The sequence below is a fragment of the Rhinichthys klamathensis genome, unplaced genomic scaffold (genome assembly GCF_029890125.1).
Source record: "Rhinichthys klamathensis goyatoka isolate OS25496 unplaced genomic scaffold, OSU_Roscu_1.1 h1tg000554l_1, whole genome shotgun sequence".
NCBI lineage: Eukaryota > Metazoa > Chordata > Actinopteri > Cypriniformes > Leuciscidae > Rhinichthys > Rhinichthys klamathensis.
Window position 1 is genome coordinate 4,243,554 of NW_026607023.1, and position 16,879 is coordinate 4,260,432.

At 36.1% G+C, this 16,879-nt stretch overlaps 1 protein-coding gene across 2 annotated transcripts in view; it reads left to right on the forward strand.

Moving 5' to 3' along the window:
- The window catches only part of rnf121 (ring finger protein 121), a 227,693-nt gene that overhangs the window by 153,824 nt on the left and 56,990 nt on the right, over window positions 1-16,879 (forward strand). For both annotated transcript variants that reach the window (XM_056239150.1, XM_056239151.1), the window contains 2 exons: window positions 8,930-9,084; window positions 14,879-14,986. In XM_056239150.1, the coding sequence (XP_056095125.1) occupies window positions 8,930-9,084; window positions 14,879-14,986 (263 nt within the window). The remainder of the gene's footprint in view (window positions 1-8,929; window positions 9,085-14,878; window positions 14,987-16,879) is intronic.

Consider the following 16,879-nt stretch of genomic DNA (forward strand, 5'->3'; position numbering starts at 1 on the left):
CATTTGCAGATAGTGAAATATTTGCGCATCATTTTACACATTTGTAGATTGTCTTCTGTGGGTTACAAATATTAAAGTCCAATTAATTCTTCCATAAACAGGCCTTTAACATGGTGAAAAGCCTAATATAACTTTTAACTGTGGCATAGTTCTGAAGTTCTGTTCAATTAAAGCCTCATCAATGGTCCTTTTGGTCACAACATGTGATTTTTGACACTGGTGATAGTGACCTGTCCAATCAACAAAGTAAAGCATACCTTGGAGGGAAAAATATGGGTCTAGGGCCCTGAGTAATATTTCAATGTGACTTTTTCAGAGATGTTGACAGTTTATTTGTACTAAATATGACTATGATAATAGATTTAACATGTAAATGGACTTAAAATAAGAAGAATATATCTGAATTGGATTCCTTGTATCAAACAAAGTAGAGAAAATTACATTATACAACAATTTAAGACTAAAGGAAGCTGAGATATAACCTTTTCTCTTTTCGGCGGGGGCCAATTTGGATTTTATGGATAACTGCCACTGGGGGACCACCCCAACTTGTATCCATGTTTTTTTTTTAAAACCTTAGGCCCATACCTAACACCACAGGCGTAACTATCGGTAAGCAGGGTACGCGGTTGCTTACGGGCCCGGACCAATCAGGGGCCCGCGCGTGACTGGAAGATATTGATTGACAGCCGGGCCCCCAAACGCATTTTACTACTTTTAGTCTGATCGCATTTTACTTTATCGCAAATTTATTTGAATAAATAATGGCAACAACATAGTGTACTGATCATTAGATACAAGTATGAAAAGACCAATGATGGATTTTGGTGTAATTTGTTTCGAATTGGGACTGGGGAATCCCCGGGTTGGTAAGTGAACATGCGTATTGTGTGCAAAACAGTAAAAACGATGAACTTGAGACAGACAATATCGACAGGCTACTCCTGATTTTGTCAGTCATCTCATCTCTTATATGCTGTGTCTCTATGATCATATTAGGCGCTTTCCGACCAAGTAGTTACAGGAACTTAGTTATAAGAACTGTCCACTTCTAAACAGTTCTAAGAACTACTCTCCCCCAAACTCGGTTTTGCTGTTTGCGTTCGCACTGGCCAAGTGGCCATAGGAACTGGTAGGAGGGGTAAGGGAGTGACGCAAGCACAGCGGCGGCGCCACACACAACAACAACAAACCAGCATGGAGGAGGCTATCGGAATGTTCCTGTTCTGCCTTGCCGGGAGCTTATAACGAGTACGAACGGCGGCGTTTAAAGACTATGCTTGAGTTCTGTACAGAGAAACAAAGAAGACGAAGGCTCCAGCGTAATATGATCTTAAGTAATACAATGGAAGAAGATAGAAGAGCAGAGCGCAGGAGACAAACAAAACGACGGGTAAGTTTAGCAAGCATAGCAATTATGGTTGAATGCGTTATGTTATGAGTTAGCATAGCATACATAGGCGAATTGCAACAGACAGTGAATAAAATGTGTTGACACTGGGCGTGACTTATAAGTTGAACCAATCAACGTAGACCTAGGGAAAGGGAACTAAAAAAGTCCTCGCTCTAGACTAGGTACTGAAAGAGTTATAGGAACTACGGTCTGAGGAACTAAAAAATCCCCAACTTAGTCCGGTCGGAACACGCGGAAAAAAAGGTTATAGGAACGTTAGGTTCTAGGAACTGCAAAAGTCCCTCCGGTCGGAAAGCGGCTATTGTCCTATTCATGGTAGCCTACTCGTGGACATTGCGTCATCACGTGCTGTAGGGGGGCCCGCCTTGATAATCCTGCATAAGGGCCCGGTGTTGACTCGTTACGCCACTGCCTAACACCCTGCCAAAAATCAAAAGCTTTTCCAGAAGTGCCCAATCTTCATGAATTTTCACGTATTCCTTCCCAGCTACATGGAGCCCCAGTCCGAGGGAGATTGACAGTCATGTTTAGCTTCTTCCATTTTCTAATGATTGCTCCAACAGTGGACCTTTTTTCACCAAGCTGCTTGGCAATTTCCCCGTAGCCCTTTCCAGCCTTGTGGAGGTGTACAATTTTGTCTCTAGTGTCTTTGGACAGCTCTTTGGTCTTGGCCATGTTAGTAGCAAGGGGGTAATCCATCGACCGGAAGTTGAAGCCGGCCGGGTGCCGCCATGTTGTAGCAGAACTTCACTTGCGTTAGCATTTCCATTGACTCCCATTCATTTTGGCGTCACTTTGACAGCGAATAACTTTACATCTGAGGCGTGTAAAGACTCCATTTGTCCATTATTTATTTCTAAAGAAACACGACAATGTATAAAGGGCTCCATTACCTTCTATGTTACATTATGGCCCCGTAGAAACAGATTTAGTAAAAATAGGCTAACGATTGCGTCATAACCACTCGACTCTCTGTCGTGCTGTACAGAAATTACCGTACAGACAGGAGGAGAAGCTCGCAGGCAATCGGGGGGACGTCCCGTCGAGGGAGAAGCCCATAGATAATGAGTCCATAAAAGCAACGGAATACTTACTCCTGCTCACTCACGCCAAAAAACTCTTTGTTCAAGTTCCCCGTCTCTGCAAGATTAACGTTGGCAATTTTCACGCACAGCTACTAGAAGATTAACGTCTGTCAGACAAGTTGCTCACGTCATCAAGCTTAGTTTGAGGCGGTTTGAGTCTGCGCGTCAGGAACGGAAGTGCTCAAAAATCGCTAAAAATGGGCTTCAACTGTCTCAACTGAGTTCCAATGAGATGGCTCTGTCCACTTCTTATACTGTCTATGGTTAGTAGTTGGATTCTTACTGATTGTATGGGGTGGACAGGTGTCTTTATGCAGCTAACGACCTCAAACAGGTGCATCTAATTTAGGATAATTTATGGAGTGGAGGTGGATATTTTAAAGGCAGACTAACAGGTCTTTGAGGGTCAGAATTCTAGCTGATAGACAGGTGTTCAAATACTTAACTGCAGCTGTATCATACAAATAAATAGTAAAAAAATTCATATATTGTGATTTCTGGATATTTTCTCTCACAGTGGACATGCACCTATGATGACAATTTCAGACCCCTCCATGATTTCCAAGTGGCAGAACTTGCAAAATAGCAGGGTGTTCAAATACTTATTTTCCTCACTGTATATATAAATGTATGTGTGTGTGTGTATGTATGTGTATATATATATATATATATATATATTAGGGATGTGAATTTCAGCCAAAAATGACATTCGAAAATCGAAAAGCAAAAGTCGATTATCGTTCAAAAAAAAAAAAAAAAAACGCACACTCACAATGACAGAAAGGGAGGCCAATTTCATCTTTAGCGATTTGGCATCAAACAAACTGTTTATTAATCGAACAATTAACATGTTTTCGTCGTTTTTTTTTTTTTTAACATACCGGTAGTTAACATAGAAGAAAAAAACAATAAGCACGACAGTCCGTTTTTGCATCGCCAAACCAGATGCTCGTTAGATAAAAAAAATAATGTCATAATGATTTTATGCAAACCTGCCTTGTTACTGCAAAAGCCTACTTTTTCAACAAATTAGTTTCAATCAAAACTATTCGTGTGATGCCACATTACAATTACACATTACATTTCATTTCATAAACTGTGGACAATGCAGCTTAACGTTATTTAATGTAACGTTAGCCTAAATGAATGTATATGTCCAAAAAACGGATAATGTCATCATACTTAATTGTAGTGCTATCGTCGAGTAATAATCTGTTTGGTTGTAAAATGTATTCCTGAATTAAATGAAATCGAATGTATCGTCCTGTGGAATCATTCATTCACAGACATCATACGAAGATGTTCAACTAGATCTTCATTGCTGGCAAAAATATGATGCATTTGCAGATTTGCTTTCACTAGACTAAACTGTAGGTCCACGGCCACTTCATCCAACGCTCTTGATGTTCTTAAATCTTCCTGATACGACTCCGTGTCGAGTGTGAATTGAAAGCGCTTCAGACGATTCAGTGCGCGAGGAACTGAACAGATAATTCAAACTGATTCGCGAACCGATTTAGACAGATCTGCCAACTTGTTTGATGAAGTCTTTGAACAGAATCGACTCAAAAGAGTGATTCATTTGTGAATGGAGCATCGCTCATGCCCATAAAAAAGACACAGCGCGCTTGGAATAAACTACGCATTTAACAACATGTATTGCATTAAAATAAAGTAACGAGAGGAACGTCGCCCAACGTAGTGAAGTAAATGTAGCCTACTTTGTTACTACCATAGACAGTAAAGGTTAAGTTAGTCTACTACCCACCTCTGTTGGGCGCAGAGTTAACGGTCACGACAATGCTCTTCTTCTGTTGTTTGTTTACACTATGTATAAAACACTGGTATCCTAGATCGCGCAGGAGGGGGTTTCATTCATGTTAGTGACACATTGTGTCCCTGACAGGATAATACCCTGCTGCGCGATCTGTGACAGTAGGGGCGTCGTCAATTATGTCACATTGGAATTGCGCGAAAATATAACCGCGACTCATCCCTAATATATATATATATATATATATATATATATATATATATATATATATATATATATATATATATATATATATATATATATATATATATACATACATACATACATACATACATACATACATACATACATACATACATACATACATACATACATACATACATATATATATATATATATATATATATATATATATATATATATATATATATATATATATATATATATATATATATATATATATATATATAAAAAAAATCTAAATATAAATGAAAGTCAAAAGCACATTTTTAGTCATACCTGGGAACAAATCCTGTTCAAAATAGGTTATATGGGCCATTCTATAGAATTGGTTCAAAGTTAGAGTTGGAAACATCTTGAAAAGAAAATTATCTTTTTCCATAAATGTCTTTTAAAGTATTATTTTTTAAAGTAGGCCAATACATTTTATCATACATATTTCAAAGTTAAGGATTCATTATTTTGATATAGCTTGCATTGGAACAATAACAGTTGATTAGTTTATTTTTGACAAAACATATTTAACATATGAGCAGAAAATGTCTAACAAAAGCTTATTTGATGTCTATTTTATAGTAAAAACTTTTATAATCTATCCAAAACTAGTCAATGAAATATCGTCTTTTATTTCGTCTGTAACAGTGCGCATCTGTGCGTTCGTTCATTCACACACACAGACACCCGATTTATTTAAACAGTCTTTTTAGTTTTACAGATACTATTCTATATCGCGATTAGAACAGATCTCAGTAGGCTGTAGCAATATAGATTGGATGTGTTCATGTAAAATAATGTAGCAAGAGTGAATGAACGGCACAGATGTTGTAGTAACATCGCGCGCGCGTCTGTGCCATTCATTCATTTACACACAGACACGCAATTCATATTTAAACAGTCTTTGTGCAGTTTACAGACACTATTCAATAACGCGATTAGAACAAAGCACTTAAGAATAAATAAATAACTTCATCAGCTGAAGCCGTTGCTCCTTGAAATGAAACTACCAGCACTTCTGAGGTAACTTTTCCAGAATTATTAAGATAGTATTATTCCTCACAGCGCAGCAAGACGAGGTAAAGTACAAGATTCTTATCAAACTGGATGTTTTATTCAGCTGATGTGGGCGTTGGCATGGCTTGCCTCAACTTTTGCGTTTGAATAGCGCTCGCTCTCAGTGAGCGTGGTCACATTAACACGTCATACGCTATAATTAGCTGAAAGGAAAAAGACTGACATCTATCTCTTTTCATACAGATTACATAAACTGAGAATAGTTCTTTTTTATATAAATTACTTCATTTAAAAGAAGAGAATTTCAGCATCATAAAGAGAAATCTCTCGTGTCTCTGTGACAAGTATTGACTGAGTTAGTTCATTTTTCGGACGCGTTTCAGAATGGACTTCACTCACAGAGAGAAGGCAAAACGCGCATCATGTTTATTTTTCTTTATTTGACAAAAAGCAGAACACTTTGTTTTTATTGTGAGTATACACAAAAAATAGACACTTAACCCTTTAGAACCGGCTGTGTCGTCGCTGACACAGATCAGCAAGCTGTATTCATTGTACCGTAACTCTTCAACCGATCGCACTATCAAAACCATTCAAATTGCCCCTGACAGGAGACAACATGCGCTTTTCGGCAATATACGGCTTATTACGGTAATTTCGTCAGCAAATGACAGCAGCTTTCTGGCAAAGCGGGAAGGAAGGATTTGAACAGAGAGATACGAAGCGCGGCAGGTTAGAGTGTTTTAGATTGCATAAAATAATAAAAGAAACTAACAAATACATGGCGAAAGAAGTGGTAGACAGCAGAAGAGGGGATTGGGATGATATTTAATGAAACTTGGGAGGCGGATGGCCGTTACTCTTTCACGTATCTTTACATGTGGTGTATGCATGTGTATGTGTGTGCGTGCCTATGAATGGACGCATTTGTATGTGTGCGTGTATGAAAAAAAGTGTCCTAAATGAAAACTGTGCAACCCAATGTCACAAAAAAGACTTGTATAGATGTATTATACTTCATTTTTCAACTTTAAAGTGTTAGTTTCTTTCGTTCGTGATTTTTCTGTGTTTTTTTTAAATAAAAATCAGAAAATGTATTCTTGTTTTTTTATTTTTGTCTATTTAAATTCTATTTACAAACTCACCACACACAATAATGGTCAATAACTGTAATTTGTTGAAAGCTAATCTTTTTCTGAAAAAGATGACACCTTGCACATGAAGATGGCACATTGTTTTAGAATTTTACAGTCAAAAAAATCAAAATATGTGAAAAACACCTATTTTAGCTTCAGGTTCTAAAGGGTTAACAGGATCGAATGATGTATAACACTTATATGTAAGATCAAAATCAGCAGAGTATTTTGAGCCCCCCCCCCCCGAACTGGAATGAGCACATCAATCTTTGGGCTCAAAACCACAGGAAGGTCGACCTCCTCGCCCACCGGTTGTTTACACAAATTTCAGGACAAGGAAAAACAAACAGAAGGATGTACAATTCCAGTTGCTTCATCCAGCACGAATACGAGACTTGACTACAGTGACTGGAAAACCTATTTTACATTTCAGTACACCCTTTTTTTTTTTAAGTGCACCTTTTGTTTTAGGGTTGTTTATATGTTTTCCTCTGCGTTGACAATTGCAATGCCCTATTTTCATAATCCATTTAGTACATTTACATTTATTCATTTAGCTGACGCTTTTATCCAAAGCGATTTACAATTGCTATATATGTCAGAGGTCGCACGCCTCTGGAGCAACTAGGGGTTAAGTTTTTTTTTTTCGTTTTTTTTGCATTTACAGTTTTGTTAATTGAGGCACTGTGTCTGGTAATAGTGCTCGTGGTCTGCTTATACATTTATTTTTATGCCTGATTTTACATTTTATGCTTTTTTTTTTGTGGTTACATTATGTCGGGAGCTCTGGGAAAAATGGAAAAGTGTATGGATACATTGGGAGCCAAGAGATAGTTGTGATCTGCGGTTTGTCTTTGTTTACAGACAAATCTAGAATGTATTATTAGCTGGAATGCTAGATGTTTAAATGGACCAGTGAAAAGAACTCGCATATTTACACATTTGAAGAGATTAAATACACAAAGCCTTTCTACAGGAAACGCGCTTGCGTACTGAAGATCATAATTGACTTGGGGAATGGCTTCTCAAGTCCAGTTGTAATTTCGACTCTCAAAATATATAATCAGTAGAAATGGTCCTTTCGCACCTTAAAGGTAAATAAATGATGACTAAGCGATGTCACGTGTTTTTTAGGCCAAAACTTTTTTTGTCACATACAGCAAACAACTCCTCACTATCCGCTAGCTGCCTGTCCCCTGAACACACTGTAAAAAAAACGCGGTCTCTGCAGACACCCCAGGCTCCACAAACGGCAACAAAAACAAACGACCCGCTCCACGAAACATAACAAACTGTTCCAGCCAATGACCGACAAGAAGGGTTTGGGGGTGTGGTTTGGGGGGTTAGTGTGCGGATGAGGAGGAGGGAGGGTCTAGCTAGCCTCCGTTTTGTTTGTCAATAGTTCGAACGTCAACAAGAAGTGACGTCACCCAGGATCGCTTGGAGAACCTTTAAGAGATTAATTTGAAAAAATATACAACTTGATCATGTCGTTCCAAAATATATCAATAGAAAAGATCAAAGCGAAATGGATAGGAGAGTTAAGAATCATTATATCTGAACACACCTGGGATAAAGCTGTTGACAGAGTAAATGGGACTTCATCTTTTGCAAGACTCAATCTGATTCAGATGAAAGTTCTCTACCGTATTCATTGTAGTAAAACCAAGTTGGCTAAATTGTACCCAAATCTAGATGAAACATGTGACCTTTGCAATGCATCATATGTGTTCATGCTCTAAATTACTTTTTTTTTTGTCAGTGGTGATGACATTCAAATAGCTAAAAATAAAGAAAATGCCTTGGCTTTTGTAACATTAATAGCTAGAAGGAGAATTCTTCTAGAGTGGAAATCACCAAATCCACCTAAATTGTCATTATGGCTTAGTGATCTAAAGTTTCTAAAAACTGAATTTTTTAAATATTTTATCAGGGGATCAACCAAAACATTGGACCCTTTAATAATCAATTTCGAGAAGAATATACCCCTCCCTCGTTAACATATCTAGAGAAACTCCCCCCTTATTTATTTTTCCTAGCATTTTGGGTTGTTGTGTTTGGATGGGAATTTGTGGGTAGAAAAAGTGAAGAAAAAAAGCCTTTGTTTTTGTCACTGAATACTCTTTATGTACCTTGTTCTGATAAAAATATATATTTAAAAAAAAATGTGGGGTGGGTTTTGGAGGTGAAACACGACCACTGATATTTCTAGATGGGTTTTGGAAGCTAACATCTAAGTGGAGTTTGTTTTTTGTTTTTTTTCCTAAAGTTGGTAACCCTCTTCCAAATGTGGGTGGTTCCTCTGTACTTCACCACTAAGCTGCATTGGTGGAGGTTTCTGGTGACATGGTTCATCTTCTCTATTGTCACAGCCTTCATCACTTTTCGCGCTACCCGCAAACCACTGGACTGCACCACTCCAAGGTAACCAAAAATAGATTTATCATGCCATGGGACTTTGACCCTGTTTAGCTGTGTGTGACTTTCTGTTAGGTACTTGTATAAACCGTGTTTGAAGTAGGGGTGTGCAGTATTGACCAAAAAAGTAGCCGATGCTATGCAGAAGCTCTATTGAATAACACCAGGGTGTACACCAGGGTGTAGCACTGGCCAAGGATGTTCAAGCACATGAACTGGAGATAGGCTCTCCCGCTATATAAGGAGGTCATTGGCTCAAAAACTCACAATTGGGAGATGCTCGCCAGCAGACGGTCCCCCGATTGATCCCCTGGTCCACGCCCACTCAGAAGCAATGCTGCTTGAGTTCTTCTGCCCTCAACCAGCATTAGACCTTAAGGGCTCAGGTGATGAGCTCAAGTGTTCACGTTCCTCTCACCCAACTCTTCAAGAAACAATGTGTTTGAATTTCGGCGGTATTCTACCAGCATTAAAATAGGATACAGCACGCAGTAAATGCGTGCACTCTTAAAGCATGTTGTTTGGTTTTTCCAAAAAAGAGTGAAATACTTGATAATATCAGCTTGCACATCATTAAAACAATAATTACAGTATTTTTTGTAAATGATACATATCGCACACCCCAGGTTTTAAGATAATTTGGAAGTATTGGTTACTCCTAAATAACAAAAATAACACCTACACAGGGATCAAAGTTCATTGTTCAACTGTAATGCTATACTATACTATATTCGACTATGTTGCTGCTTATTTTATAAATCTGTCTCTGTGTGATGTCACCTGTTTGATCTGAATCTTATGAAAATATGTCCAGGTCACATTTTACCCCAATGTCAGCACAGTTCAAAAGTTTAGAGGCTTTTTTTTTTTAGCACCAACGGCATTGAGGAAACATGCCAAATTTTTAATTCCCAATGTCCTGTACTCAACCCCAGGCTGTTCCAAACCTGTATGACTTTATTGCCGCTTTGTTACAAAAAAAAGAGAAAATCTTGAAGCATGCTGTCAATATTATTTTTTCAAACAGTTATAATAAATGGGGACTATTGCTTTTAAACTTCAAAACGAATGCAAAAACACCATAAATGTATCAATAAAGTGTTCCAGATAATGCATGCTCCTTTTCTTTTTTTTCATGATTTGTGTGCAGACAAATTTGTAATAGTTATTTTACTTGACATCCCCTCTTGCCCCCATCAGTAAAGAAAATTTACATTTACACATTTGGCAGGTTTATCCAAAGTGACTTGAGTTACATTCAAATTATATTTTTTTTTCTTTTGCAATTCTTGCATTCTCTGGAAATTAAACCTGTCACTTTGCCTTTGTTAGCGTCACACTCTACTTCTCTAAAGGGACTTACAGGACACTGAAAAAAATTGGCTCTTGGACTTTACTAAAAAAAAATTACGGCAAGTGGTTCGCAATTTATCTTCATTTTAAACATATATTTTTAGTTGAACGTCTTTCAGCTGAACACAGTCGTAGTTATATTAAATAATATCCTTCCCAACTTTGTAATGGCATTGAATAGAGTTTTTGAAGCTCCAAAAAGGTCATCTATCCATCATAAACGTAATCCATACAACTCCAGTGGGTTAATAAATGCCTTCTGAAGCAAAGTAATGGGGTTTTGTTCGAGTTCTGGCAGAAGGTTGACCTCTGACCCGACGTATAATGTAGCTCCTCTTATATCGAAATCCTCCGACATTTTTCTTTAAAACTTCTCGTTTTAGTTTTCTAATTTGTGACCGGCGTTTTGTTTTGCTCTATCCTCTGCATTTCCGTGTTCATCAATTCTCACCTAAGCTTATGCTTCCAGACCAGGTTGGACATGGGAATATCCCAAACTAAATGTTGCACCTCAGACCACAATGTGTTCCAGGCAATCAGACCACAAGTTAACAAGTTGACCACATGATGTCGCCAAGACACAACGAGAGCATATCGTGTTTTTTTGTCAATAATGAAAACAGAATAAAAACAACATAAAATCGCTTTAAAAACAGCTGACTAAGGAAGGTATTATTACATAAACTTAATGTCTACAGTTTGTTTTTACGTTTAGGCGCATTGGAAGCAGGATTTGCCGGAAGCCAGTGATTAGTTTGTTTTAAATATGGATATTTTTCTTACAAAAACCCATTGATTCACTTCAGAATGCACTTATTAACCGACTGGAGTTGTATGGATTACTTTTATGATGGATGGGTGTGCTTTTTGGAGCTCCGAAAAGGCTTTATTCAATGCCATTACAAAGCCAGGATATTATTTAATATAAATCCGTTTGTGTTTGGCTGAAAGAAAGTCATATAGACCTAGGATGGCTTAAGGGTGAGTAAAATGTGGAATAATTTTCATTTTCTTTGGTGAACTTTTCCTTTAATCAATGTTTCTAGTTATTTCAGTTCAAACATATTGAGTAAATTACAATATATTCAAGTCTGGGATTTTGACTAAATGGAAAAGACCTGTTTGTATTTGACGTTTTGTTATGTTGTACAATTAAAAGCCTGTCTGCAACTAGCACAGCACAAGTAGATTGTTACTGCACTGGCATTAGCAAAGCTATATTTATACATTCTATACTTCAGCACAATGGTAACCAATAGAAATTCAACATAACAGAAACTCTTTTAAATGTCAAACATAACTGAACATTAAACATTAACAGGTCTTTCCCTTCACTCAAATTAAGTTATACTGTACATTTTGTCCTAGCAATTGTGTTGCATTCATTTTAATTAAGTAATTGGAACAAGTAGCAAAAAATAATAATAACAATTTAGTGCAGGAAGGCTACACTAAAATCATACACAGGGTTTCCGCGGGGTCATAAAAAGTCATAAAACGTCTTAAATTTAATAATAAGAATTTTAGGCCATAAAAAGTCATAAAAAACGTCTGGCTTTTCCATACAAGGTCATAAATTACATTTAGCCACGTCTTAAATTGATATGCTCATTCATTCATTATCGCGATATAATTTTTTCTCTATAAAACGATATCAAGAGTTCGATAAATGTTAGATCATGTTTATGCGGCAAAAGCGGAACGAAACTCATTTGAAATCACGGACTTATTATCCACTCGGCTCAAAGTCCAAACGGCAGCGTAGCGCGATCAAGCTCACTAGAGCAGACTAGTGATCGACCGATGTATCGGTTTACCGATATTTTTCCCGATATTTAAGCATTTTCCCATAATCGGGTATCGGTTTTGTAATATCGGATTCGCCGATTAATGGCGCCATCTTGTGGCCGTTTTGAGAATTCCGCCATTGCAGCCCGCGTCTGAGGAGATCAGTCAACAACAACTCTGTGCACAGGTAAGTATATGTTCTACTTGCTTTGCTTTAATTATTCAACTTTATTTAACATAACAGACATGCAGAAATGAGATTTGAGACATAAATGCCTGATATAGTTTATTTATGCAGCTTGGTTCTAAAAAATTCAGACGAACTCATGGAGTCACGTAGCGTAATCCGTCATGTCCTGCCCCAATAAAGACGTAACTTTACATGAATTAAATAAAACAGACATGAATGAGTGCATGTTGAAAATAAAAGCGCTGAATTTAATTCTCTATCTGTTGTATTTGCTCACCATTAGTCTCGGAAAAAAAGTTCGTTCATATTGCTGAGCACTCACTGGGTTGATGATCAGGAATGTTAAAGCACGGCCACTGAATGAAACTTTTGACAAGATTATCTTGTTTAAACACCCTAGATTAGGCTATATGATCATTTACTACATAGCAATTATTTCGCTAATTCACATCTAAATATACCGCTTTGTGGAAATTAATTATTTATTATCTGCACGCGCGATCGCGGTTGAGTAGCCTAAGTTATAGTTCTGTGTAAATGCATAGATTAACAGCACTTTGTCATAAAGCATTTCATGATCTAGACCGACAAAAATATGATTAATTATTTAATAACATACGAGTTGGAAAATGAAATGATGTATATGCTGTTTTGTTTGTTACTTTCCTGACAATGTTATAGCTAATGTTATTCAGTGAATCAATATTACCCAGTGAATTATTCCTCATTCTTTAAACCTATTAAACGGCACATAAACCTTCTAAAACTGTTTAAAATGAATTACATTTCTGCAAAGGTGATATGACTCCCCTGTCAATTATTTTCTCCATATGAAAACATTAGACTTTTAAAATTTATTTTGCCTATTGTTAACATTGTTGCTGCTGATGCTTATAAATTATATGTATAATTTAGATATAAATTATTTAATGCAATAATAAAGTTACACTACTAAAATAGCTATGCAAAAAAAAAAAAAAACAGGTAATTTTGATTTTTTCCCCCCAATATGTTAGAATAATTTTTGTGCTTTATTTTTTACCTCATCAAAGCTTTTATTTTTAAACAAAGACACTTGTAACAGTGCACTTTATTTTATGGACTTTTATTTTTTTTGTATGCAAGGAGGGAGTGATTGTTATAAATAAAATGGTTTGTCCAGTTCATTTGTGTTGTAATAATTGTGTCAAAAACAGAAGTATAACAATAAATAAATATCGGTTCTGCATATCGGTTATCGGGCACATAAACATGCAAATAATCGGTATCGGTATCGGTTATAAAAATCAATATCGGTCGATCACTAGAGCAGACGCGTTCTTTTACTGTGGTTAACTCTGATCAGTCTCGATCACGAGATCCACTGAGAAGCACTTGAATTCAGCGAAGAACACAAATGTCTCAGTGATTTAAACCAGTTTAAAGGCAGATGAAACAGTTACAGCGCTGACGAACAGGAGAAACACTGTGCGCAACTATACAGTCAGAAAGCTTTTCCATCTACAAATTTCCATCATTTACCATGGTTTTACTGTAACGTTAGCCTAGTAATATCAACTGCACCATGAAATGTGGGATATACATATTGAATTGTATTATATTATTAATGTAGACAATGTATTAAAGGACTAATGGAATATAATTACAGTATTTATGTATTTAGGCTATAGCCTACTGTTTTTCATACATTTCATAAAGATATGTGGTGCCATACCATCAAAGTCAGGCAACACAAACCTGTTTCAAGACTTGAAACAATATCCCCCATTAGCACATGCAGAAACTAAGAAATTAATTTTGAAATAAAGATATTTTTGTTAAGGAAAAATTACAAATGATTGAATGTTCTACCTCAGATTTGTGAAATGTTCACCTGTTTGGTAAGTGTTTGTCATGATATGTTCTGACAATAAAGAGAAGTTTAAAACCACAATTAACGCTCTGGTTTCTACAACTTTCAGTTAGGAACAAAAATCGGCCTTTAAAGTTGAAAGAAATAAAGATTTGACATTTATCGTCATAATTATCGATATTGACTGATATATTATCGTGATAAGTGTTGTGTTGTTCCTGTGTTATTGATACTTAGGAAAAGGGAGCCTTCAGTTTGTTACTCTTAAGAAAATGGAACCTTTAAATAATGAAACTTATTACTTTTAATGAAAGTCAATAAAAAAAAGACTTTTGAAAGGAAGTTATTTTTCGTAATTCGAGTAGGTCATAAATTTAAATCAAATTGGTCATAAAAAGGTCTTAAAAGGTCTTAAATTTGACTGACTAAACCCTGCAGAAACCCTGCATACAGGTTTGGAATGATATGAGGTAAATTACAATAAATTAAATCTTGTGGGCATATTGTTGCAATTATTTTATCTTTTTGATTTTTGGGTTGAAGTTAGGACCCAGACATTTCTTGGTGAGATTGACATCTTGGTGAGTTTACTCTGTTGTCTCTTTCTCTCCACACAGGCTTGTTTATAAATGGTTCCTCCTTTTGTATAAGATCAGCTACACCACAGGCATTGTGGGCTATACTGTAGTTATGTTCACCCTCTTTGGCATCAATCTTATATTTAGGTAAGTTATTAAGCTTCATGTTTTAACACTGAATCATTGGGGTAGCTGACTATAACATTGTGTTTAAAAAACATTAAACTCTAACTACAGGTAATTTTTTTTTTTTTATTTGTTTGCTTAATTAAATGTATTAATAGTTCATGCAAGTTGACAAATGTAGAACAAAGTACAACTTTTTCATGTCGTTTTTTTTATTTTATATATATATATATATAATTTTAATAAAGCTGAAATTCATAATAATTTTAGTCTGGCAAAATGCTGTTGAGAATAATTTTAGATGTCATATAGCATTTAGTGAACATGCAATTCATGGTCAGATTAATTAAGGGGAAAAAAATCTTCTGGTGGAAGATGTGTGGATATGTATGGGTGCTGATGTATATGTGCTACAATAATAAAGAAAAAATATTATATAATACTTAAGGTGCAGTAAGCGATTTTTGAAAAATGCTGTTGAAAAGTGGATTAGACCGAGCACCAAAACACACTTGTAGCCAATCAGCAGTAAGCGGCGTATACACGAGACATTCAGGAGAGAGAGCTCAGTGCACACAACAGACATAAGCAGAACGACTATAGAAAGAGATGGCAGAGAAAATACAAAAGAGGAAAAGGCCAGGGGAATATAACTTTAAAAAGAAGGCTTATGATCAGGCAAGAGGTAGGACCCGCGTTAATGTTGGGGAAGCTTTCCAGCGCTGAAGACCTTAAGGAGTGGGAAGGCCTGAAAACAGACGCCAAGGTTGCTTTATTTCTTCTCGATTCATAAGTAACATTGGTTTTGTTGGGTTTTACACAACTAAGATATGATGTCTTTTGGTTGAATATACTTGTGGCATCTTCGCTTGTTTGTTCATTTGCATTATTATTATTATCAGCCTGGAAAGTCTAAAACTTCTCAACCACCCGTGTTTGCAAAAACGTTTGCATTCGCTAGCAAATAACTGAAAAGATTTTGCGAGCGAACGCAAAGTGTCTTGGTGGAATGAAAAACTTTTGCAAGTGAAAGCAAAAGCATTTTCCCTCCCGTCTCTTTTTTATTTTCACCACGTGTTTCACCAAGTGTTAAAGTTCTTGCATCAGCTACAGGGAGGCAGAACTTCACTACTGTGCTGTAGCAGAAATTATATTATATTCATTGCAAATGGATTTATTAATTAATATATTTGTGAAATTTGCATGTCCCCAGATTACCCTGTTGTTATTGTGAACAATTATTTGCAAAGGTTTAATTATTATTTTGATTTTAAAAATGTATCAGCTTATGTCTCTACTAAACAGTTGAATGAGTAAATTCTTTTGATAGCTATTTGTTTGAACCATCTCTAGATGACAATTAACACATTTTGTGAACAACCTCAGAAAATGAAAGTAAAAGGAAATATGTTCAGTATACATAGAAACTGTTTGGGTGGACTGAACGATTCTTCTGGATTTTTTTTTATTCTAGCCCCAGAATTATTAGCAAAAAGTACTTTAGCATATAATAGTGCCAACTTAACGGTAATTCTCATGATGTCTGATACACAACCTGAATGTAATATGCCAAATTTCTTAATGATGATGACCTAGAATTTAATTTAAATTCTGAAATTTGTTTGGTAGGTGTTACTCTATTTTATTTGTTGAATAGATTAATAAATACATAATGAACGAATATGTGATTTAATGAGTGACTGTGTGAATGTTATACATGTTATATAGAAGATGCATGTCAATTTTCCCTTTCTTTGCCTGCTTATTTGCCCCACACACAAAAAAGCTGTAGGTTGCTATTTTTTGCCAAATAATTTTGTCAGATAAATACCTTAACCAAGTTTAGTGTTTTGTTCTGCCCTCATATATATATATATATATATATATATATATATACACTCACCTAAAGGATTA